Source organism: Harpia harpyja, chromosome 13, assembly GCF_026419915.1.
Source record: "Harpia harpyja isolate bHarHar1 chromosome 13, bHarHar1 primary haplotype, whole genome shotgun sequence".
Lineage (NCBI taxonomy): Eukaryota > Metazoa > Chordata > Aves > Accipitriformes > Accipitridae > Harpia > Harpia harpyja.
The window spans coordinates 41,369,731-41,395,253 of record NC_068952.1 but is presented as its reverse complement, the minus strand read 5'-3'; the positions used below and the strand labels follow the sequence as shown (position 1 = coordinate 41,395,253).

General features: G+C 52.8%; 1 protein-coding gene across 5 annotated transcripts in view; it reads left to right on the top strand.

Moving 5' to 3' along the window:
• Positions 1-25,523, top strand: part of BIN3 (bridging integrator 3) — a 47,352-nt gene that overhangs the window by 1,968 nt on the left and 19,861 nt on the right. The window contains exons 1-8 of one of the 5 annotated variants that reach the window (XM_052805208.1): positions 1,480-1,753; positions 12,228-12,276; positions 14,133-14,187; positions 15,230-15,926; positions 19,270-19,310; positions 19,929-19,990; positions 24,029-24,165; positions 24,511-24,551. In XM_052805208.1, coding sequence (XP_052661168.1) covers positions 19,963-19,990; positions 24,029-24,165; positions 24,511-24,551 — 206 coding nt within the window. In that variant the 5' untranslated portion in view covers positions 1,480-1,753; positions 12,228-12,276; positions 14,133-14,187; ... (1 more) ...; positions 19,270-19,310; positions 19,929-19,962. Of the gene's footprint in view, positions 1-1,440; positions 1,754-12,227; positions 12,277-14,132; positions 15,927-19,269; positions 19,311-19,928; positions 19,991-24,028; positions 24,166-24,510; positions 24,552-25,523 lie in introns of those variants that run through there. The other 4 variants (XM_052805207.1, XM_052805206.1, XM_052805204.1 and 1 more) reach the window with 4 other exon arrangements.

Genomic DNA, 25,523 nt, shown 5'->3' with positions numbered 1-25,523 from the left:
CCCCATCCCCGCCCAGGGCTGCAGCTCCAACCTCCGCTCTCGGCAGAGCGTTTCAGAGGAAGGGCCCAGACTCACCCCCCTGCAGCCCCCCGGCACATGCCCGGGGCCAGGGCGACACGCGGGGCAGAGCCTCCATGGAAAATGCTCCCTGAGTCCCGTGGCCATCGGGACGCCCAGATGCCGGGACCCCCTTGTCCCAGCTCTGCCTCCGGTCCTTCCTTGCCGCGTTCCCTGCGCCCGGAGGTGCCGGCGCGGGGCATCGCGGTGGAGACGGCATCCAGGAGCAGCAGCGGGCAAGCGGGAACCACCGGCAAACCTTTCCTGGCACCAGCCTTGCTCCATCCTTCCTCTTCCTCCCGGGGGTGCGGCAGGGTCCTCCTGGCTGCCTCCCCTCGGGGTTTGCTCTGACACCCCATCAGCGCCCCAAAATTGGTTCTTTTCCACCGCGTCACCACGACGCCTTGCAACCTCCCTTCTCCACCGCCCTGCCGCTGCCGACCCCGGCTCCTTCTCCCCATCCCGGCACAAAATCGGTGCTTGGGGTCCGTGCCACCCTGGGCACCGTCCCGCTGGTTACCCACCCAGGTCTGCCCCCCCCCCCCCCCCTTACCCCGCACTCCTTTTCGGCTAATCCTCTGTCCTCATCGGTGTCGGTAACACCTTCCCAGTTTAGCATCATCCTCCCTGGCTGTAATTACCGCCCTGTTTACCTCCACCTGCTAATTGATAAAGCCACCCCTGGCGTCCATCCCGGGCCTCCTCCCCTCAGCCCCGTGTGGTGGCACGTGCCGTCACCAGCCCGGTGTCACCGGGGCCGAGCCCGTTCCCCCCCCCACCAGCCGGGACATCACCCCGGGGTTGGCAACGGGGTTCCGAGGGCACCCAGAGCTCGGGGGGGGGGGATTTCGCTTCATCCCACCACCCCCAGAGTCACGGCTGGCGGTGGCTGATGGTGGCTGCCGGGGACGCTGCTGAGGACAGGGACGTTTTTTTGGTCGCCAAAACGCCTTCGCGGCCCCACCTGCCCCCACCCAGCCTCCCGGAGCTGGGTTTGGGGGGGAGTTTCTCCCCAAAACTGGGTGCTCCCGGCCTTCCAAACGTGCCACGCATCCCTGCTGCCCTCCCCTTGGACCTCCTCGGCTGGGGCAGCCCTGTCCCTCCCCATGCCCTCGCCCACCCCAGGGTGCCCTCGCCCACCCCACGGGTGCCCTCGCCCACCCCAGGGTGCTCCCCAGCACTCCTCGCCCACCCCACGGGTGCCCTCGCCCACCCCAGGGTGCTCCCCAGCACTCCTCGCCCACCCCACGGGTGCCCCCGCCCACCCCGCACCTTCGCCCACCCTAGGGTGCTCCTGGGCATCCCTCCCCCTCGCCCCCCCCCGGGATGCTCCCGGCCACCCCCTCCCCGCGCCCTCGCCCACCCGAGGGTGCTCCCCAGCACCCCTCGCCCACCCCCCGGTTCTCCCCGGTTTGGGGCGGGCCGCGGTGGTTTTATTCCACCCGTTCCCGGGGTTTGCACCGAAACAGACGGATTTGAAGCGTTTTCTCGCCGGTTTCCCCCTCCGGAGGCAGCTCCGGGCCCCTCTACCCTGCCCCGTGACGTCACGCCCCCTCCCCGACGTCACCCCCGGCGCGGCACGCGGCGGGTTAACGCTCCCCGCGCCTCCCTCCCTCTGGCGGCGCTACCGGAAGGGGCGGGGTGAAGGCGGCGGCACTTCCGGGAGCGGCGCGGGGCAGCGGGGGACCATGAGCTGGTGAGTGCGGGACCCCCGGGCCCGGCCCGGCCGTGCCGGGATCCGATCCGATGCGGTCCGCCGCCGCGGGACCCCCAGCCCCCGGGCCCGGCCTGCGGCTCGCCATCATCCCCGGGGCTCGGCTCGGCCCGACAGGCCCCGGCTTCTCACCGCGGGCGCTGCCGCGGCTGGCGGCCTAGGGGGGCCCCGGTGCTGGCCCTGAGCGGGCCCCGGTGCTGGGCCGGCGGGGACCCCAGTGCTGGCCCAGAGCGGGCCCCGGTGCTGGTCCGGCGGGGACCCCGGTGCTGGCCCAGAGCGGGCCCCGGTGCTGGTCCGGCGGGGACCCCGGTGCTGGCCCTGAGCGGGCCCCGGTGCTGGCCCTGAGCGGGCCCCGGTGCTGGCCGGGTTTGGCCCCGGTACTGGCCCTGAGCGGGCCCCAGTGCTGGCCCGGCTTGGCCCCGGTGCTGGCCGGGCTTGGCCCCGGAGCAGGCCAAAAGCGGGCCCGGTGCTGGCCCCAGTGCTGGCGCGGAGCAGGCCCCGGTGCTGGCTGGGCTTGGCCCCGGTGCTGGCCCTGAGCAGGCCTCAGTGCTGGCCAGGCTTGGCCTTGGTGCTGGCCGGGCTTGCCCCCGGTGTAGCTGCCCCGAAGCTGTGTCCGCAGGCACACATGCGGTATATGGGTGTCTAAGGGCTGTGCACCCGGGGGGCTTCTCACCCATGTCTCCCCAGGCTGTGGTGGGTCTGGCCCCCTTCCTGGGTAATGGGGAGCAGGGGCCAAGCCCCTTGACCCCCCCCTGCCCTCCCACCTCCCCGCAGCCGGGCTCGCTGCCCCATGCCCAGGCGCTGCTGTGGGGAGGCGGGGGGTCCCCGAAAGGTCCCCGGCGGGTCTGTGAGTCTGAAACGCTGTAAAACTGCCTTCGACTCCATTAAAGTAAAGCTTTTTTGTTAAAAAAAAAAAAAAAAAGTATTCCTACGTGTGTTTGAATCAGACTCGCGAAGGGCTCGGTTCGCATACCCCCGTGCCTTTGGCATGCTGCTTCTGTGCGTCTCCCCACCACTTATTTAAACTGATTATATTAGAAATTAATCTTCACTGCCGCACGCGATTTCTCATCCCGGATAGTCGTGTAGAGCCAGCGCCGTTATGAGAGGTGAAGGATGTGCTGCTCTAAGGAGAAAAAGGCCTTCCCCTTGCCTGGCGGGCTCAGGTTGAGTTTGCCAGGGCAGGCACATGGTGAAAATTGAAGATTTTTAGAGTTGGGAGCAGGGGAAGTTGTGGTCTGGAAACATATTTCAACAATATAATGACGCGCACATGGGTACCTATTAAAATGGGGCCTTTTGGTTAAAAATACACACTTATCCACCAGGTTCATTTTTGTTCTGCTTTACTCATCTCAGAGCAGCCATGATTATAGACAACGCTGGTTAACGAGGGTCTCAGAGCCGCCTTTTGCCTGGGCTGCCCTTGTGAGCTCTGTGGGCGGCATGGCCCGGGGGCCGCTTTCAGAAAGCTCCAGCCAGTGGAAGAGACCTGCTCCGCTCTCCTGGTCTGGGAGGAGCTGCAGAGCCAAAAACATAAGAGATAAGTATTCCCTTCACATGATGGATGAGGAATAATTTGGGTGCAGAGCGGCAATGCTTCACCTCTACACTTTCCAGCGTCCGTCTGGCCACGCTGCTTCCAAGGACCTCGTCGGGGGACCGTAGCTTATGGCGTCTGGTGGCTTCCTTACAATCCACGTGGCTTTTGGTGGGAGATCGGGTGTTTTCGCTTTTTGCTGGGGAGGAATAAAAGGTCATTGCCAGAAGGAGGGGGGGGGACTCCGCTGAAATCTGAGTCTCCTCTTTCTTCTCCAGCAGCGTCAGTCCTTCGGCGTGTCGTGGCTCCGCTTACGCGCGAACGCGAGGGGCTCGGACCCCGCGGGGCTTCGGCGGCGTGTCAGAGACACAATCGCTCTCAGTTTGGCCAGCCGGCCCTGCCAACCCTCCTGGCTGATAATTCACGCAGACGCCCGCCCCGGATGAATCGCCCTATTCACGGGGGGGGCCGGAGTTCAGCGCCCGGCTGGCAGGGACGGGTTCGGCGTGACGTCCGCCTCCCCGCCACAGTGAGGGGTTACGCTCCCGCCGGCAGCGGGCAGCGGTAACAAATGCCGGCATGCGTGCCGGGCCGGGGGGGAACCGATTGTGCCGGGGTCGTGCCCTGCTCCTCAAATGTCAGAGTAAAACATGTCCATCCCCGATGCTGCTGCTCTGCCGTCTCCACGGAGGGAGCGAGCTTTGTTCCAGGCCGGCGGGGCGGGAGGTTCATTTGTGTAGCAGAGCGTGTTTGCTTAGTTTGTGTGTGTGTCCCTCTCCGGCAATGGGCACCATTAGACCCGGGGCAGTGTTGATTAAAACCCCTTTTTGCAGGGGTCAGCTGTTGCGGCCGATCAAGAGGATGGAGCTTCATCCTCAGCTCTGTCCTGCAGATCATGCCGGGGAAGCGGCACGTAACTCTGCCTCCAGTTTTGCTTCTGTACGCTCGTTACCTTAATTAATTTTTTGCAAAGGCCTGTGAGAGATCCCTAGAGATTAACCGGCAAAGACGCTGTTTGCAAGCAGGATGGTAGATGCCTTGTTGAATTGTGCGTGGTTAATCCTTTGCTTTCCCTCGCTATTTGCGAGTGCTCGACGGCTCGGGGCTCTCTGTGCTGCATCGAGACTGGGAACACGGCAATGCCCGTTGTACCAGCACAGGAAAACTTTGCTCCAGAGACCAAAGAGTAACCCACTGGTGACAGAGGCTGGATTAAACCCCCAAAATCCCGACTCCTGCACCTAGGCAACTAGGCAGTGCTGTCTTTGTAGGCTAAGCTTTATTTAGAGCAGGAGTAGGCTTGTTTTGGGCAACAGCCTTGCATGGACAGATGAGATGTTTTCTAAATCTCGGTGGAGCTTGGTGGCTTCCTTTAGGCTTTACGCCGCGGACTCGAGTCTCTTGAATGTGTCTGCATCCCCCTCTTCCTCACCGCTCACCTGCAGCCATGTGTTTTGGAAGAGAGAGGGGAAAATACTCCAGCAATTACCTTGGCCATCGCTCCTTCTAATAAAATAAAGAGAAATGAAGTGATGGCTTTTACTGTATCATCACCCTCAATTGCTGGAAGCATCTGATTTGTGACCATCTAAAGGGTTTTTAAGGGTCGTGAAACCGCGTAAAACCAAATGTTGTTGCAGCTCATAACCAGACTCCCAAATACCTCCTCTTTTGGTTTCCCAGCTCCTGCAGGTGACTTTACAAACGGGAAGGGGGTTTTAGTAGTGTGACAGCTCGATATCCGAGTGCTGCCTCTCGGCACCGCTGCAACAGCTGGTATTTACTGGGAGAAAAAATATGTTAAGCAAATGTTGATAGTGAGGCAGTGTGAAGCACGTGTTTTCTTGTTGCACTGCAGCGTATTATTGGTCTGCATGGGGGGTTGCCGTTGCCGGACTGCTAAACCATATGCCTCTTGGCAGGGAGCTCTCGCTAAGTGGACTAAGGAGTTGGCATCGATTTAAAGTTGGGAGTGGAACTGTATGGTTGTGCGATATTTAACTCCCCACATCTTTATCGGATGCAATCCAGAGTTAATATAAATGTGTTTTCTGAAATATTTGGGGATGCAGGTGAAGAAGAAGAGCTGCTTGTCTCAGAAAGGACGGTTGGCTGGATGGATTTATGCCTGCTAGCAAAGGAAGAGGAGAGTACGGGGAGGTGGCAGGCATAGCTGGGTTGTAGCGTAAGAGTAGGTTTGTTGGTTATTCATTTTGTTTTCCGTGTTTTGGAGCTGTGCTGTGGCCACGTTGGGCAGGTGCAATGCAAACACAGACCAAGGCGCTGTTTTCTTTCCAGTGAATCAATATTGATGTTTTTCGGAGCCCAAATCGCAGTCCTGTTGTGGTCAATGGCAACGCTCCCCCTTCTCTCCGGGTTTCAACGATACTGGGATTTGAAGATGAGCGCGGGATAAAATTAGATTGGATGAAGCAACTGGATACCAAAGCGGTGAGCGAGGCGCGCGCAGCTCCCAAACACCTCCCTGCACAGCGCTGCCGCGTGTAGCACCCGTGCAAGGCGGTTTGCACATCCCAAAGGTATTATCGCAGCGAAACCGAAACGCTGGCGTGCCCTCTGCAAGGCGGGCAGCGCCGGCACCTCGGCTGGACGCCGCATCTCCCGGGGTGGAGCAGCCGGCGAGAGCTGTGCACCGCGTCCTCTGCCGTGGTGGGGGATCGCAGCGCCCGGCGTGGTCCTCGGAGTGCGATTAGCACATGGTTATTTCTTAATTATTATTTTTTCCGCCTTCTTTGTACAGGTAGCTAAAAAACAGTGTTATAGTTGAGCCACAACCGTGTTTCACAACCATGCTTAAAATGGATATTTTTGTAGCATAGTCAGGGCCTAAAACAGCCTTGCAAAATTCTGCTCGCCCACGCGCCTGGCGTGAGTAATTTTCTTTTGATGGGTGAGTAAAATATCATTATTTTTTTCATGCTCATCTTGGAATGGGTGGGAGAGTAGATTCTGACATTATTTTTGATTTGCTTAACACTGACACCGCGCTTGGCTCTGTGCAAGATGCAGAGATACGAGCAGCCCCTGCTCCGAAGAGCTCGCCGTCTGCGGGCACACCTCTGCTGCCGAAGTTGAGGAAGGTGCCTTGTTCCCCGGCCTGACCTAAACCAGCATAAAATGGACGTTTACATCTTCTTTTTGCCTTCTCCCCTGCTGCAGGGGCTCACCCTGACATCCATTGGTGGCTTAATGCCTGCAAGTTCATAGGGACGGGGTTGAAACGCAGGTGGGAGCGCACGCCTGTGGAGTTGGATGCATTTATTTCCGAGGGACCGTATCCCTGCATCGCTCCTCTCCCTGCCTCTCGCCACCCCGTGACCTCCCCTCTTGTCTCCACTGAAGAGAAAACCCAAACCAGAATTTGGCGCAGAGTCTCCCTCGACATAAGCTGTTTGTGATCCGTTTGAATAATTTTTTCCTTTTTTTGCCTTCGCGCTGTGTTTGGAGCGGTTGCTATGAGTTCCTGCGAGGCGGGGGGAGTGGGGTGGGACGGTGCATGCAGTTTCCATGGACACGATGTAGTACAGCGAGGCATCCGGAACGATGCTCGAGATTAATGCCTAACCCGCGTCTGCCTTTGTGCCTTTCTCACCTGGGCAGGGCTGGGATCCCCCCCTGGCTCTGGGGCAGCCCACGCGGCCACGGATTTGCAGCTTTTGATGATTTTTAGGAAGCCCAAAGTCGTGAGACCCGTGGTCCAGGTGCCCAGGGTCGGTGTTCTTGGCGTGCACGTGCGTAGCACCACGCGTCCTGCCAGCCTTTGCCATGTTGCCTCTCCTCGGGTCCTGTGCAGGCTGTCTTCAGCACTTGTTAGGACTCAGGAACACTAATGAGATAATTACTCCTGCTTCAGCAGCTACTGATGGTGGTTGCAGCTGCCCTTGAATTTCCAGGGTGCCCTGGCTTTCCCGTATCACACCATGGAAAGCTCCTTTCCTAACAGTGACGTCTTGTAACGATGCTTCCCTGAGTGCAGAAGGCACGGCATGGGGAGGAGAAGCACCCTCCAGCCGTGGAGATGCTCGCTCAAATTCACTTGATAATGGCAATGAGAAAGTGAAAGTTACTACCTCCACGTTCGCGTCCTTCCTTGTTCACATCCTTCCTTGGATGCTCCCAACTTTCCTGTTGTTGTTTGCAGGAGCGCTTTGATCTCTCCTGGGTAGCAGCTAGTCCCATGAACAGAGCAGGTCTCCTGGCTGCAATTACACCTCGAGCCGAGTCCTCTTCCAAAGCAGGAGCTTGGCACAGCCCAGGTGAAGGGAAGGACTCGCCACCACGCAGAGCAGGGCTTGGGGAAGGGCCCCAGACTGTTGCAGGGGGAGTTTCTGGGGTAGCTTAGGGCCAGTTTTTGGCTGGATCAAGTATAAATGGATGGTTTTGTAGAAGCCCTCGGCATGCCACGTGCCAAAATCTTTGGGAAGACTGGCTTCAGTGGGTTGAGGTCACCTCTCACAGCGCGGGAGGCTGGGTGTCATCCTCCTGGCTGCACACAGAGAGAGAGGTTTCTTTCCGGTGAAAGAATTGAGATTTTTGGTGACAATTCAAAGAGTGAAAAGCTCTGGCAGAAGTCCAGGCTGCGCTGGCTTGCTGGTGCTTGGGGTTTCGATGCAAAAAAAAAAAAAAAAGCCCTGAAACTTTCCACGGGAAGCGGGCACTTTTCACAAAACATGAATTTAGTTGGCAGTCTGACGGTAGTGGTGTTACCGATAAAAACCGGTCGTTACCACCAGTTCATACCGCACCGAGACCTGCAGGTCCCTGGCAAACACTGCCCACATCCACCACTGCCTGTGGCAGAAATACTGATTTTGATGGTGCACGGTCGCCAGAGACTTGGTGTCACTTTTCCTAAGTGTCTGGGTAATTAACCTCCAGAATGCGGTGTAAGCGAGCACATTGCCCCAGCCTCAGTTCTCCCTGCCCTTTCCCTCAAGTGCTGCTTGTCCGTCTGTCCATCCATCCTTCCCTCCCCAGCCCCTGGTTCGGCAGCAAGTGGCTCAGCATCCCCAGGGGCAGCGGCTTATCAGCTGTGGGTGAAAATGCTTTGTGCTTATCCCTTGCTTATCTGCACGGGGTCTTCTGGGGCCTGATTAGGGGTTGCAAAGCGATGTTCAGATGAAAGGTGCTACGGGGGAAAGGGTTGCATCCACTGATTATTTATCCCCTGCGCACGCTCCGAACGCTGGCCAGGCTTCCCAGCCTCCCCGCCGCCTGCTCCGGGCCGGGGATGGTGCCAAGGTTTGATGTCCTGCTCGGTCCAACGTGGCAAAAGGACCATCGCCTCCCTAAATTAGCAATGATTTAGTCTGATTCACGCTGGCAATTCCTGCGTGCCTTCGTTTCAGGGGACTGGCGGAGAGTGGGAGGGGGAGCTACATGTTTTAAACTCCAGCTCCCTGCAGACCTCATTGAGCTGTATTCCCCCCCTGCCTGCGAGGTTTGTTTGCAACTCTCCTGTGCATCCAGAGGAGAATTAGCTGCTTTGGTGTGTGGCCCTGGGTTTGCACATGGAAAAGCCAAGTAAATATATGACATTGCTGGGGAAACTTCAGAGAAAATTAGCCACAGCTTCTCCCACCTTCCCCTCCCTGGGGTTCCTGAGCATCCCCGAGTAGAAGCTTGCAGGATTCTCTCCACCCACACTTTTTTTCCTACTTTAAGCTCTTCCCACCCTCTCCCTGCAGTGCTTCGCCCTCCTTCCTCCCAGCTGAACCCCACTGCTTTCCCAAACTCCTGGCGACCTCCCCGGGTGGGGTGCGGGTGGCCGGTCGGGGCCAGGGGCCGGGATGCTCCCCCAGCCCTGCGGCGCGGGGGGGACCGGGGTGGGAACGCTCCGGCTGTGACTCAGCGCGCTCGCGCTCTTCAGGAACAGGATTTCAAGGGATTTCACACCCCAAACACAACCCCAGCTTTCTCTCGCTCAGCAGAAATGAGAGATCAAAAAAAAATGCACCGATTCTGGTTTTCCTTCAGTGTATATAGACCTGTGCTCAGCTCTTAAGGTAACGGTGATAACCGTGCTACGCCGGTAATCCATGGCAGTGAAAGATCCTATTTCTCTCCAACTTGTTTGCCTTGTGCCCACCATACATTTTCTAAACAGAATAAAACACCCAACGGCTCTTAATTTTTAAGCAAATGGTTGTAACGTTGCTGTGTCAGGCGCACGATGTCCCTCCCCATTTTGCAGACTGGGACGCCAACTCATGGAGGGACAAAAATTCTTGGTGCCAGCAGCAGCTTGCTGTCACGTTTTGAGGTGCAGGGTATCCATTTGTTTTAAAAGCTCAGATAAGATCCATACCTCTCATCTTATTTCTTCCTTACTGCTTTTGTTCCTGCTTATGCATCTTCCCCCCCCCGCCGTCCTGAACCATATTAAAAGGCAAAGATTCAGAAACCAGGAAGATTATCTCAAATTGTAAAATAGCAGCAACAAAAAAAATAATTGGTGAATAGACATTACTTGCACAGGGTTATTTTTTAGAGGTTTTACCGAGACAGACATAATTAGCCAACTGATGCTAATAGAGATATTTACTGCTTCAAAGTGTATTTGCAGTGTTGTGAAGCGCTCCAGTGACTTTCTTTTGTTTTGGAAGAAAGTAACTGGGATTTTTTTTTTTTCCCTTCCCCTCTGTGGTGCAGCAGAGATGGGGGACAGGACGGGACGGGACCCCTGTGCTCCCCACTGCCTTCCCCTCGGCTGCTGCCTGCGCTGCCAGCTCGGTGGCACCCAATGGCTTTGCCCTGCCCCTTCCCTGCATCTTTTATTACCAGAACTGCCTTGATTTAACCCAGCTTGCCGGTGGACAAAGACGGTCGGGATTGCTTCTCTAAATAACCCCCTTTGGCGGGGCTGGCCGGACAAGGGAGAGGGAAAGGTTGTGCGCAGGTAATGCTTTAATCGCCCTTTTAATTGTGCTTTCCCGCTAGGAACCAGCCTAGCTCCAGCTTGAACCTTGTGCTTGCTCCCACGCTGCCGGAGATTGCCCAGCAGCCGCCATGGCTTGTCGTGCAAGCTGGTTTTTCTTGGGGTAACTCACTCCCCTGGGTAGAGACCACATCTTTTTCTCCTCCTTCCACCAAGATAGGTTGATGCCATCACTTCCAAAAACATCGAGTGACGGCACCTGGCTGCAGATGGGACAGCCTGTGCCTGCGAGAGTAAGGGAGGTGCCTCATTTTAGTTTATATTTGACCCATGGAGGAAAACACAAAGAAAAAATGCTTATTTTTTTTGCTTTCTTCCTGTAAGGCACCACACACCCAGTTATTGAAAGGGTAATTATACACCAGACGAGTGTTTGTTTATAAAAGAAGTGTGATTCACGGTTGCCAGGCCTGCCACAGGAGCTGGAAAGGGTTAACAACCTAAAATTATATTGGTCCAACCGGAGAACCATAAACAGGAAGTTCTCCAGAAAAATTTAAATTTAAACCTGGTGACTCAGGTTGGCTTGTGCTCCCTGAGCTGCTCGGGAGGTACGCATGGGTTGCAGCCCTGGTTTATTACCGGTGGCTAATTACACTGTTGGTTCGAAAACAGCGGCAAAGATGGGCAGAAGCGAGGCCGGGAGGGATCAGGTTGTTGGATAATCTTGGTTTTCCTTCATCCACATGAATGGCGAGTTGCTTCGTCTCAAGCACTTTCTCCCATCGTGTGGCGTTGCTCATAGCTGGGTTTTACAGCACGTTATGCTAATAAAAATGTTTTCTGGGGTTCCAGTTGTCCGATTGAGCGGTGTTACAGCAGCGCCGGTGCAGGGGAACTTGTAAGTAAAGCTGATGAGAAGCAAACGGAGAACCAGCCACATGTTTGCTGCCCAGCAGTGAGAAAAGCCAGCTGGGGAGGCAATGTGAGCAGCGGCCAAGCCAGAGTCCTAAAATGCATGTTACTAGCTTAGGCTTTGGGTAGCAGTGTGAGAATTTGGACTGGTCCAAGAGAGGACTCAGGCACCTTCCCAAGAAGCGCTTGGTGCGGATTTGGGATGGGATGCCAGTGCCACTGAGCTATAGGCACGCTCTAGGTGAGGCGTCTCTGGGAAAAGATACTTGCATTTCATCATGAGACCAATTTTTTCTTTCTAGTTAAAGCAGTATGATGCAGAAAACATTGGGAGATTTTGGGTGAGATGCTTTAACCAAGCAGCACCTCTTTAACTTAATTAAATACATTGAAAACAGCAGTTGAATTCCCAGATTTTTATTATACTGATAGGTGAAAGAAATCCAATTATTTTCAGGATGGCTGCGCCGCTGTAACCATCTGACCCAGCCACCCTTACATATGTTGTGTAATTTATTTTGAGTACTCTTCACCTTTGAGCTAGCTTGCGTGGGGAAAATCATTCAGGTAACCCAGTTTTTACTAGCAACCATATTATAGATTTTAAGAATGAAGGCTGCTCTGCTGGCAGGTGAGCCGCTCCTACAGCTGTTGTATCAGAGAAATCCTTTGAAGCAGCTCACAGCTCCAGACACTCGGGTTGTTACTTTTTTTAATATCCTCTTTCTAAATATTTACAGGGTTTGGGTTTTGTTTTTTTTTTAATTTTTTTTTTCCTCCCCTTCGGATTTGTTTTTAAACATAGCGTGTTCTTCAGCCGTTATTTTGCCAAGGAATGCCTGGAGCATCCATTGCATTGAATTGCCTTACTAGGACAGTGGGAGGGTGGGGAAAAGAGCCTGCTGCGGCTGCAGATGGAGGTGCTGACCTCAGGGGAGACACCGGCTCTCGGGGGGGGGAACACGCTTCATGGAAGGGGGTGCCGCTGCCCCGGGACAAGCCCTGCTCACCCCAAAACCCATCACCAAGGACGAGACCTGCGGGGCTGGGCTGTTTGAGGCCAGTATCGCTTGCTCACACGTTCCCTCTTTTCTCTTTTCCAGGATACCGTTCAAGATCGGGCAGCCCAAGAAACAGATTGTACCCAAGACAGTGAGTAAACCAGTTCCCCCTTTTTAGATCCAGCCTTTGATCATGTGGCTGATGAGTCAAGCCGGCACTTTGACTCGTCCCATTTTGCGAGCGTGTGCGTGTGCGCGCGCGTGGGAGGGAGATGTGAGCGAGCAGAACCTGTTGCCGCGTGTGACCAGCGCTCGGTTCCTCGTGCGAGGAGTGAGGGGGAGCCCCAACCAGGGAGAGTATTTTGGTTTGGGATCTGTTTCTTTTTTTTTTGGGGGGTGGGGGGGGTGGTGAGGGGAAGAGCTCTTTTGGTCTGGCACAGTTTTCCTCGGAGATGGCTGAACGGGCTTCCTTCCTTCCTTCCTTCTTTCAGCAATGGCTTGTTTGTTCATCCTTTCTGAGCAGATGGAGGAGGAGGAGTGGTTCAGATCGCTGAATATAACTGTTTCCAAAGAAAGGCTTATAAGCTGAGATGCTTAGTGCTCAGGCGTGAATTAATTTGTGCTGCACAGCATTTGCTTTAAAAGCAAATTAAAAAAGCATTTTGTATTCTCGTGTATTTGAGACTCCTATCCCAAGTGCTGTTGCTTGCAGCTGGCTGTGGTATTTTCCCTTCTTAAGCAGATGGTCTTTGCCTTTGTCCCGTGCAAAAAAAGCTGTGGCACCTCACAGTAGCTGTCCCTGAAAACTAACCTGCATACCTGCTCTAAAATAAGTGCCCCGGCAGCGAGCACGGTGGAGACCTTGTCTTTATAACGGCATTGGTGACCTAATCCCTTGAACAGGCTAACATCTCTGATCCTTCCTCTCTGGGACACTCATCGCGGCTAATTCCTCAGGATGCGTGGGCACTCGTGTTTACGGGGCAGTTTCTCCTTGGGACATGACATTTTCCCCTGGAGGCAGAGGGCTAATTCTGCCACTCCCTTTATGGCTTGATTGTCATGTTTTATTTTAAAGGATTTGGTAGTTGTTTGCTGCTGTAGAGCAGCAATTTTCTGTAACGGCTCCAAACTGTCAGTACAAAATTTAAGCCAGGCAGGCAATGAAGACAAGGACTGATAAAATCCCCCAATGGTTTTTGCATCTCTTCAGCCACCCTTTTTCCAGGGGCTGGCGACCAGCCGGCGGAAGGAGCTGCTCTCTGTGGTCCCCCAGGAAAGGCAGTCTACCAGCCTCAGGTCTTCACACCCATTCCCGTTCATTTCAGGAGACCCCACATTGCCTTGCTCCGTGAGATTTTGCCTCTCGTCCCCTTTACCAGTGTTTCCAACACCGGTGTCCTTCCAGGCTCTTGCAAGAGCCAACTGCTCTGCAGCTCTGGGTGTCTTGACCGGCTTTCTTGGACATCTCCATCCCACCCATTCTCACATCCAAGTTGACTATATTTTTTTCTCTTGCCAGCACTTGCTGATTTCCCTCTGCTCCTGCTGCTTTTGCTGTTGTGAGAGGTTTGTCTGAGAGACCTTGTCTCCCCTGTGTTGTGCTCCATTGCTGCTGAAATCAGCCATCCCCGAGCTGCGGCAGGAGCTTGGGGTCCGTGCAGATGAACGATTGCACCTTTGAGAGCTTGCCTTCCCCTGGGCTGCTGGTATATGCTCTTCTGAGGCAGTTGGCAGGCATTGCTTATATATATGTGTGTGTGTGTGTGTATGCGTATTAGATAGAACAGCTCAGAATATCTGGCAGGCAGAAGTTTATTCAGCAGCCTGAGTGTTTCCAGGCCTTTTCCCTTTCCTTCCTTGCTTCCTTCCTTCCTTCCCCCTCTTCCTTAGCTCCCCCAAGAAGAACAACAAGTTCTTGTGTCAACGACTCAGTAGCTCAGAGTCGGATGTCGATTTTTAAATGGCTTCCACTTGCCGTGTGTTGATGATGATGATACTTTCCAGGCAGCAGATACGTGGAAAGCAGAAAACAGGAAGCCCAAAGCCTTGCAACCTCACAGTAAGTGTAAAGTGCAGCTCTTCAAAGAAGAACAAATGGCAGGAAACCACCGATCTCCCCTGGGAGCGAGGCGTTCGGCGTCATGGTGTGGAAGCGATGGGGCTGCTTTGTAGCTTTAGCGAGCTCGAGGCCCCCAACTTTACCTCCCAGTTGCAAGCTGAGACGCTCCATCTGTGCGGGCTTTTGGGAACAGCGGTAGCAGCCGAGGTCTGTGATATTCCAGATGTTGGCCTCTGGAGCCCGCTGCAGGAAGTGGGAAGGTGTGGCATCTCCAAGGCTGCATCCCAAGCCGATCAGAAGGGAAGTGGTTGCGGGTAGAGGATCTCCCACTCGCAGAGATTGGACCACAAAAGAGGAGGGGAGGGAGGGGAAAAAAAAAAAAGCATTTGTTAGGATCTAACTTATTTGGCTCTCCATGAGGCATGTAACTCGAGTGCAGGAGAAGGGAGAATCGCTCTGCCGAGAGAGTCTTAGCTTGCCAACGGACCTTTTTTCTTTTCTTGATGAAATGATGCTGGGGCTGGTGTCAAATCTAGGCCAGCAGTAGTACTGAAAAGCAATTTGCCTAGGCTGCAGAGGGAATTAGTCATGACTCCCTATGCCCACTCGCTTCTGATCCTTTGAAGAAGGGCATGGTGTCAGCCACAGTTTAGCTCTTCAGGTAGAAGGAAACCCCCGTAGAAAATATCGGCTGGTGAACTGAAGTGATCTCCCACCCCCCAGACATGCCTCTGCTTTGTTTCCACCTTAACCTGGGCAAATCCAATTCCAGACAGCATAATCTCTCCCCTCCTCTCCCCTGAAAAGAGCAGCTGTCACCGGGCTTGCCGAGAGGCCAGGAGCCGGGTGGGAGGATCTAATGCGCAGAGAGGACCTGCTGTCAGCGGAGCTGCAGAGGACACAGTAACACAGCCCAATTAAACTAATGCCCAGTGATAGGAGTTAAACCTGTTAGAATTATATCTCTCTGCAGAATGTTTATTGCTCAAATCCGATGCAGCGATGAAGCCTCTTACGGCAGAGATGTTCTTCCCTCCCCCAGGACAACTTCGGTCCAAGCAGAGGTTACGCTGGAACCGGAGCTTGTAGTTGTCTTCTGAGCTCTCTCGCAGCTCCAGCTTGCTGAAGTTCATCTGCGTCACCCCGAGGTTGTACCCCGCTCTTCACTGGGGCTTGGGTTATCCGAGCTGGCAGGTAGCCGGGAAGAAGAGCCAGCCGTGCATCCCCACGGGGCGCGGAGCCAGGTCGGCAGCCGGGGGAGTCAGCCGGCTCTTGGGATGGGGCAACCCAGCGCGCAGCCCCTTCACGTCACCCAGGTTTTACCCCTTCCTCCCTCCCTGCCTCCCTCGGCAGCGCTCTGGCCTGGGCTGACTCAGATGGCTCGCCTTCCTCCTCCTCGCTGGCTAACCTTGGGTGAGTCAGCTTGGCAGGGAGCGGAGACCTGAGCTGTGGGCCTGCACGCCTGCCAAGCCTCCCTTCCTTGACTCATCCCAGCAGCTCTGCCTTCCCCAGGGATGTCGGACGGAGGAGCTCCATGAGCAGGAGGATTCCACTGCAGCTGCCGGCCGTCAGCGCCTTTCCATTGGGCTCCACCAGCGAGCTGGAAATCCCAAAATAACGGAGTAAATGTCGCAGAAATGGTGGGGTGAAATCAAGTGACGCCAGTTAAATAGTTTTACTCGTTTTCACTCTCTTCCTTCAATCTTCAGCAGGACGTAACTGGTCTCTGCAGTTCGGAGGTGCATCCTTTTTCCCTTTTAGCGTGCCACCTAAGCAGCCTTTCTTGAAAGCTTCCTGGCTAGATGGGGGTTTGGAGAGTTTGCTGGGTGGCGAAGCCTGGGAAGTCCCAGATACACCTGCACTCTGCAGTGTTGCTTTGGCTCAGGGCTCTGCTGTGGGACGCAGAACAAATATTCACCTGCATTACTTGCCTTGAATCTCCTCTTGCTTGATGGGATGGCAAAAGCTCAGCAGAAGTTCCAGGTTATAGCAGAATTTCTGGCCTAATTATATGGGTTTCTTTTTTTTTGGAGAGGAGGGAGGAGGAAGCATATGCTTTCCTCTTTTTCCCAAGACCCACGAAGATGCTGAGACCACTGGAACATGTAGAAATCAGCTAGTCCTCCTCCTCCAGGAAAAGAAATAAACCTCAGGGGAATAAGAAGGTTCATCACAGTCCCTTATTTCCATCTCTTTGTAGTATTGGCTTTGGTCTTGCTTTGTTGCCTTGTAACCATGGTGTCGATTATGATATTGCCCTTAAAGCAGGAGGGATGTTATCGCAGGTGGAAGGCCTAGTGTTTGCAAACAAAAATAACTGGGTGAAAAAGAAGAATGTCGTTTTATTTCAATGCTTTTAAGAACTCGTCGTTCTTTATGTAGATTTAAATAAAAACCCAGAGACAAGCAATCTTGCATTAACTAGCCCGAATGCCTAGAAGAAAAAGCGTTCAATACAGAAACACATTTTGATTTTGAGTTTTCAGAAGGAGGCTGCAGAGAAGTGGGATTATTTTAATATTATGGAAACTTCCCTTCAGGATATTGTAATTTTCTTGCCTGTACTTCTTGTTCTCGTTACTCTTAACGTGATAATCCTATCCATAGCCTTTTGCCGTAAGTGTTGGGTATGTGTGGCCATTGATGATAGCTACTGGGAGTGGGAATTACTGTGTACTCTGCAAAATGTACTTGGCTTGCTCTCAGCTTGTCCTCCTTGCACGCCTCTGATCCACCGGTCGCTGCCGCCTGTAAATCTGCACGGTGGGAGCACGTGAGAGCAGGTCTTCTCTGCCTAGTGCATGGGGACCCTGCTTCTCGCTGCTTGTGTCGTATATCTGGGCTCCTGCGATGCAAATGAGAGCAGCGATGACTGGGAGGGCTACATCAGCCTGCAGACTGTGATGACTGGTAGCCAGTTGCTACTGTGGGCGTGAAAAATAAGAGCAATCCTTGGGCAGCTGTCTCTGCATAGATGGCACTGGAGACGTGAGTCAGGCCGGGCAGCTGAAGTGCTGCCTTGTAGATTCACCTCGATCGTATGTAGAAAGCGCACGGGCAAACTGGGTTGGGTGTTTCGGGGAAGCTTGGAAGCCCTGGAAGATTTGGGGGTTCACATCACCCGGAGGGTCGCAGGGTGGGGGAGTTTTGCCTTCTTTTGTATCCATTAGGTAACGATGCCTTTTGCTCATCTCCGCTCATTGCACAGTAATGGGGGAATCGAACAGCAAAAAGGAAGGGGCAGATACCGTGAATCTTTGCAGGTAGTTTCATTTCATGGCCAAAACCTCCGGTTCTCGGAGGCACTGATTGCTGAGCAGACACAAGGACGAGCCTCCTGAACGTGGAGAGGGCCGGAGCTCCATGCCAGGGGAAGCATACCACCAGCCTTCAAAGGACATATTTTTGAGTCGTGCCCGACCCTCTCTGGTTTGCAACCAAAACAATTCACACATAAGGCATATAAATAGAGCGCAATACTCCCTGGTTATTTTAGCAGCCGGAACAGCCATAGAAATCGAGGGTGATTTTTACTATGTGCTGGTTACCTGACCTCCAGGCACCAGCTGCTGCGGATTTCTGCAGAACTGTGAACCAGGCAGAAGTCGTGTGAGCTGCCCCCACACTGCTCCATGCCTGTTCTCCAGCGACCATTTTTAGCAGCACGAAAGGGAGTTGGAGCTCAGTGGAGGTTTTTCATCGGCAGGGTGAGCCAGCATGCATCCCCCGGATGGTGGGAGCTGATGGTGTGGACAGCTGTCCACTGGGGATGGGGCTGAAACTCGGCACGCTCGCTGCGCCGGTCACCGGCTGCCTTCAGATCAGGCTGGTCGCATCGCTGCGGAGTTCCAGTGTATCTGAAAGCGCGGACCAAAAAGATATTTAGAAAAGGAGGTTTCAAGAAAACCGGGATTACTGGGCTCCGTCTTAAAATACTGGTCTTTTAATAGCAGTATTGATTGAAAAGCAAATGTTCCTATTAAGCGTTCTGGTTTCACATAATGCTGTTACATCAAGCCTGGGTTTGAAATCCTGAGGACAGCATGAAGATTTGGAACAAACCTTTGGATCCTTCTAGTCCTGGCTGCTTGCAACAGTTAACATTTCCTTAATAGCATGGTAGCTTGACAACACAAATGAACCCAGTTTTGATCCCATGACAACAAAAGCGCATGTATTTACTCTTGGCTGGTCAATTGAAATCCATTTGCTTATTTGGTCGACGAGGTGTGGAATGACTGTTTAAGTGTGTGTTAAAACAGTCAGCATGGAAGGAAAGTTCCTTAAAATATCTTGTATCACTGGAGATTTGCTGCCAGATAGCAAGTAGGAGGAAGCAGTCATTGATGTAGCATTGGGAGAAGGCTGTTCTTCAGCTCTGTGCTCTTCGCCAGCCCAGGTTTCTCCTCCCTTTGCGAGGTGTCGCAGTCCGCTTGGACAGCTGCTCCAGCTGAAGTATTTCATCGGAGGGAGCTATTGCAGGAATAAGGAGCGTAGCAAGGGGGCAAATATTACGGAGACTGGAGGGCTTAGTATTGGCTTGAGGGGTTTGCGGGGAGAAAAACCATCCTGTTGAGGACGGGGAAGGAGAGAGCGGCTGGGTGGGGGTCTGGCAGCCAGCCACGGGCAGACCCACCACAGGGCTCCTTTACAGCACGCTGCCGGAGGAGAAGCAGCTCCTCAGCTTCTGGGACGATCGTGCCTCTGGAAGAGAAAACGGGCTCGTCCCCCGCCAGGACCGAGCCGGGCTGTGGGCGCCTGTGTCAGTGCGTGCTAAGTTGCGATGTCTCTGCTTTTAAGGCATTCCCGTTTACTCTGTCGGCTTCCAATTCATGTGCTGGAGCACATCCTTGGAATGAGCTGACGCAGTTGGTGGCAGTGTCTTTTGCTCTGAGAGAGTCTAGAGGAAAAAAACCCAAGACTTCATTTACTTTTGAAGTGTAACTCCCATTATAGCTGCAGCTTATGCTTGCCTGGGTTCACGTAGGCATTTCCTGAGGACAAGTTTCCCTGCACAGGTAGTTGCCACTCCAGGCTCTGCTGCAGTACCTTTGAGCTGATTTCCATCTCTTCTTTCCACAGGTGGAGAGAGACTTTGAAAGGGAATATGGAAAGCTTCAGCAGTAAGTATCAACCACACTGGTAAAACAGGAACAGTAGCATACTTCTCTGTTGTGCCCTCTTACTGCGTCTTCCCAGGAAATTTTAGCCAGTTATGCTCTTCCCAGCAAATCGCTCACTGCCCTGTAATTTCTAATTCTTCGGAGTTTCTCTGGTGGCTGGGTGTTCAAAGGTGTCCTAAGAAGTATTTGCAGTGGGGTTGAGGTTTGCAGATTATGGCAGCTCTAAAGTAAAGAGTGTAAAATTGCCAGAAAACTGTGGGGTTACCGAACAGCTCAACACCTCTGAGGACAAATATTGGTTTTACCGTACTGACTGTGTCGCATAAGCTCACACTTATCATCTGGAAGCATTTGGCTTTACCATTTGTGGTAAGTGTGAGGACTTAAGAAAATATGTGACTTTGAATAAGAGATCACAAACTTGAAAAGGTTGAAAACCATCTGAAAACAACCAGAAAAGGTTGAGCAGCACTGAACTTCATAGAGCCTTGCCTGGATATTTTTAACTCATAACAGAAGCCAGCATATTCAGCCCGTAAATGATTTGTTGCACGTATGATACACTTCGGTTTGTTTCTTTCCAAGATTCAGACTTTGCCTTGTTCTCCCATCTTTCAGATTGGAAGATCAGACCAAAAAACTTCAGAAGGATATGAAGAAAAGCACAGATGCAGACTTGGGTATGTAACTGTAGGATACATAGACTGTGAACTTGGCCACAAAGAGATGAAGTGACTTTCTCAAGATCACATGAGTAATCTGTGACAAGTCTGGAAAACAAATCTAGATCTCAGTCCCACTCAGTTTGCTTAGTTACAAGGCCATCTGCATGAGGGCTGCTGAGCAGTATCTCAACCAAGGGAACAGAAAGTATGTTATGGGCTTAGTCCCTATCTCTTGAGCTGTGGCTTGCTGTGTGGCCTTGGACAAGTCACTTTCTTTGCCTCAGTTTCTGCAGCCGAAAAAAAGGAGTAATTATTCCAGTTCTCATGTTCGACAGGCAGGAGCAGTCTCCAGCTGAGCCTATTGTGTCGAGCAGTGCATATTCACCTACTTCAGTCGAGGGCATCTTATGCAATCTGAAGCCCAAGGAAGGTGGGACGAGGCTTTGGGGGGGTCTGCAGAGCACCACGTAGGCATTGCTGTACATGTTTCACGTACGAACTGCTGACCTAGCAGCTCTCATTCAGGAATAACCCTGCTCGTTCCCTTGGTGGCTGCTTGCCTTGGCTTGACCTCGTGGCAGTGGGCGATGTAGGAAGCAATAAACAAGTCATCTCTGCGTGTACCGCCGCAGCTGCCTGCTGCTGCCTGCGCGGGGTGACATCTGCCCTGCAGGTGTCCTGTCCCGAGGCACGGCAGCCCCTGCCCGCTCCATTCATAGCTTCTCTAGTAGGAAACCGGTGTGACCGCACCACGTGGCGCGGGCTTTAAACGAAGATGGGAGAGAGGAGATGGAGCGATCTGGTGGAGGGGAGCTGGGAGAAGTGGATTCGGTGGATGCCGGTTATTGAACCGAGCAGGGCAGCCTGCAGAAACATGCAGTGAAGAGCTGTTTTAAACACAGATGGCTTTTCTCAGCATGTGGTTTGGAGTAGTCCCTATTTGTACCAGGCCCCCACAGCTCCGGAGCCAAGGCAGATGCACCAGCGCAAACAGGTGTGGGCTGGACTGGTCCAACACTCATCTCGTGGGAGTTTGGTTCACAGAGGGGCAGGGGAGTGGGAAGGAGCCCCACCGGGCCCTTTGCCAGCGGGAGGGCTGGCAAATTTGGGGCTTCCCATGATACAGGCTCTCACCTGTGTGTATGTGTGTGTGCATGCTTGGATATTGCCAGACATAAACACGGATCCCGGCTCTTGCCTGCGCTCTCCCACTGTTCCCAGCACAGTGCTGGCACATGCGTGTGCTTGCACAGGGAGAGTGGTGGGAAAGGCACCAGTAACCGGCGCTGCCAGGACTTCTTTCCAGGGTGAAAACTGCCCTTTCTGGGGACTCTGGTCATTGTCAGGGATCCTTGGTAAGTTTTTCCTTGTTAAGGATTCCCCTCCCCTCCCTTGCAGTGGGCGTTGTTTATATGGAGCATTTCAAGTCCCAGAGGAGCTGTGGGAGGACTTTCTTTTTCCGTTCTGCTACATGGCAGAGTCACAAATGAGCCTTGGCCAGATCCAGTAAGATCTGATTTCTCATTTAAAGGCATGAAATCATGAGTGTAAGGGAAGATTTTGAATGTGGTCTGGTGAGGGATGGGTGAAGGAAAAGGACGTAGATCGGATCGAGCACTGAGGACTGCTTTCCTCACCTGGCAGTGCCCATTCCCGAGGGGAGATAGCTGCGCTTGCTCAGCCAACATCCAGCCCCCATATCCGACGAGGATGGCAGTGTATCAGCATTGTTGTGTCCTCCTGAGTGTCTTATTTCTTCCACTGTACCTCTGTGCCGAGGGGGTTGATTATTCACTGCCTGCAAACACTCCCTAGCAAACTGGACCTGGTGGTTTGAGTCTCCACCTTCTGCCAAAAAAGACTCAGCTCAGAACAAGACCGATTCCTCAGTCTGCACGAAAATGTTCCTGCGAGGCTCGGCCGCTGCCCTGCCAGCTGCAGCAGCATGGCTGGGAACAGGGTATGGGTTATTAGCAGTGCTCTCTGTACTGTGGCAGAAGATCACTAACCCCCTTCCCCACCCTCTTTCCAAATAAAATATGATCTTAAGGAACAGGAGGATGTTCTTTAATGGGAGACAAAAGTTCTCCTTTTGAACTGAGGTGCAGGTGGATCACTGTGGCTCAGTTTTGCTCTCTGGAGCGTGCTTGGCTGTTTTCCACTACTTTTATCATGATTCAAACAAGCAGTGGCTCTCTAAAATCACTGCCTTTAATTGGAGTCACATCCCGCATGCTTTATGAGCGAAGCGCAGTACAGACCCTTCTGAAGCCCACCCCGAGGGGCAGGCGATGCTCTCCTCTCCTCTCCCACGTCAGCAGCGTGCCTGTTGAGTTTGAAGGGGGGGCTCACCATCGGGCGCGTGGAGGTGGGACCAGGGGATGCCCTCCTGAGGTCCCGGCTCCCTGCGCACCAGTGGGGGGACAGCGTGTGCCGGGGTCCGCAAAGCTGCCTCGAGAACCACGGAGCCCACCGCGGCTGCTTTTTCAGAGCCGTACAGGTGAGGTCGGTGATGCAGGGGAAGTGCCTGGCCCAAAGTCTCGCTGAATGTGCCTGAAAAACCCCGGTTTCTGGCCTCCCGGCATGACCCTGCTACTCGCAACAGCTCCCCTTGCTACAGTACACTTTCAGTCCTCTCCTTATGAAGGGAAACTAATTTTTCTTCCAGCTGAAGGAGTTCTGCCATTCTTAACTCCATCCCATTTTGGCACAAATCCTTCCTCAGATGTGGTCACACATATGGATTATATCCCATCTGTTTAAAGGTTTAAATGCCTAAACCCTTAATGTTTGGATAATAGACGGATACGGTAGCTTTGTTATTCCGTAGTTAGCGTCTCGTTCTGCATTGAGCTTCCCAGCTATTTAGCTTCTGAGCTCTCTGTATAATTGTGTGTAACCTTTAAATCAGAATGTTTAACCCCTTGATTTATGATCTTAAGCCCCATTATTCAGATGACTTTAACTTTTAATATCTGAGTGAGTACAGTAGGAGTCTTTCCAAAGCTCATCTGTAGCACGGCTCAAGCATCTGGCTTTCTGATCTTAAACTGGAATAACTTCCAGCAACAGTGCTGACGAAAAAGAACATTTTTTTTTAGTACCCATGACTTTTTTTTTCTTCTCTATTCCCGTTTATATTGATGCTTGCCTTTTTATTAATCTTTTTTTCCATTCTGTACCTTAGCTATTTTCTTGCTCTTTTGTAGTGGTCCCTGATTTAATTTTCCCTTTGAAGACCACGTGTTTGGATAGGAAGAGAGATGTGTCTGATGGAAAACAAGCAAAAGTGCTCAGCAAGACAGGAACTGAAGCCCATCAGAGTGTGACCTGGTGTTTCTGGATTTCTTGGTGGCAGTCTCAGGGTCTGAAAAGACTTCAGCCTTTGCATTTTCCCCTGGCTTGTGGGGTTGGTCTCCACAGGCAGAAAATTTAGGCTCATTGAGGGAAAGTGCTTAGCCAGCTTGCGTCTCTGCTGCTTGTGTAGTGCCTATTTTGAGAGTAAAAGAGAAACCTCGTCTTCCAGTCCTGTCAGTCTGGTCCTTTTCCACCAGCACTAAATCCACTTCAAATATATATTTTTGTAAAGCCATTTGAAAGACTTAATGGACTGTGATTTTTCTCATTGTGGAAGAGCTGTAGTGAGACTGAGAGTGACACTTAATAGTCTGTCGAGAAAAGACATATAAAAAAAAACACATCTACATTTTTTTAAGAGAACAGTGCTTTTGTTAGTCTGGTATTATTTCTGGCAACATCACAAGCTGTACATTGGAGTGGTTCAGACTTACTTATATAAAAACAGTTCTCTGGGTGTTTACGTGAATGAATTGGTGGCTCTTCCCTTCTTTTCTCTCAACCACCAGTGAATGTCTCCTGGAAAGTTGTGCTAACCCCCCCCTCGGTGGCTGAGGTCCCCAATTTTTGCCCATGGTCACCCTTTGCAGATGCAGGTACCAGCCTTGGCAATGAGGGGTTGTGTGGCTGTCCCACCAGGCAGCTGCTGAGACCTGACCCTCTCTGCTTTCCTTTGCATGCTCCTGTTGCTCACAGCCATGTCCAAGTCGGCTGTCAAAATCTCTTCGGACCTGTTGTCTAACCCCTTGTGTGAACAGGAGCCCAGCTTTCTGGAGATGGTCACAGCCTTCGACACAGCGATGAAGAGGATGGACTCTTTCAACCAGGAGAAGGTGAATATGGGTTTGGCTGAAGAAGGGGAGACCAGGGTGTGCTGGGGTGCTGGTGGTGTCTCGCCCTTCCAGACAGATCCTCCTTCCCTTTTTGTCACCATCTCCAAGATGCTTCCCACACGAGTTTCTCTATAATCTTACTCCTCTTCTGACTCTGGTTGTACTGGGGATTTCAGCTCATCCGGAGCACTTGGGAGAAGTTTGCTATTTTTTGGTTAAGGGGCATTGTGGTTGTGCTCAGAAACCCACATCATTCTATGGTAGGCACCGTGCAAACATGTGTCGTTGTGCAAACAGGCTTTTTCAACAAGCCTGACATATTATTATCCCTTTTGCTTTCAACAGGTGAATCAGATCCAAAAGACAGTCATAGAGCCTTTGAAAAAGTAAGTACCAACATTGTCTTATGAGCCCTATCGAGTGTTTGTCATAACCGTGTACTTTAGGGATGTGTATCATCAAAAGATGTTGTCAGGTTAGAAATCAGCCCTTCCTAAAGAGGTTATAGTTCACATCCCTGTGACAAAATGGCATCCTCCTTGCTTTACAGCTGGGGCATGGAGAGGTGGGATGGTTTAGCTGAGTCCATACTCTTATTCTGTGGCAAGGGTGAAGACCGCTTGTGTCTTAGCCTGCCAGATGTCTTCAGCTGTACTCTAAAGAACACCTGAGATGAGTAATACTGAATGCATGAAAGCATTCAAGTTCTCTCCATTGATGCATTGGTTACTACCAACACCCTGCTCCAGTGGAAGGAGAAAAATCGACTGGGGAGCTCCCCTGCGGGCAGCAGGCACGGACAGTGCCATCCAGCCCAGGGTGGTGAGTGGTTGGTTGTTTGAACAAAAGTTTCTTTCCTTTGGAAGTTTTCTAAATAAAAAAGTAGAAGCTTGCTTTTAGTGAAAGTTCTCTCGTGTTTATAGATAATACACCCATGCAGGAAAGAAAGAGATGTTACAGAGCCATTGTAGCTAGACAGTGAGCAGGTGGGAAGTACGGACAGAAAAACACCAGCATCACCCATCCCGGGCTGGTAACTGATCCGGGACGGGATGTCTCAGACCCTGGAGAAAGTCTTGCAAAGCTCTGCAGGAAAAGCTTCAGACCGTGCGTGGTCTGAAGGGCCAGCATGGTGTGCACGTGGAGGGGAGCCCACTGCAGAGTCACGCCAAGAGCCACCCTGTCACCGGGAGGAGAGGTGGCAGGGAGCGTGCCGGAGCTGGACCTCACCCCAAACTGTGCCCGTCCGCAGGTTGCACGGCTTGGAAATAAATTCTTATCGGAGAGTGAGAGCCGGAGCTGTTGACGGTATTGTTCTAGTAGCAGGTTTCCATATTTTCCTCCATTCCTTGCTAACT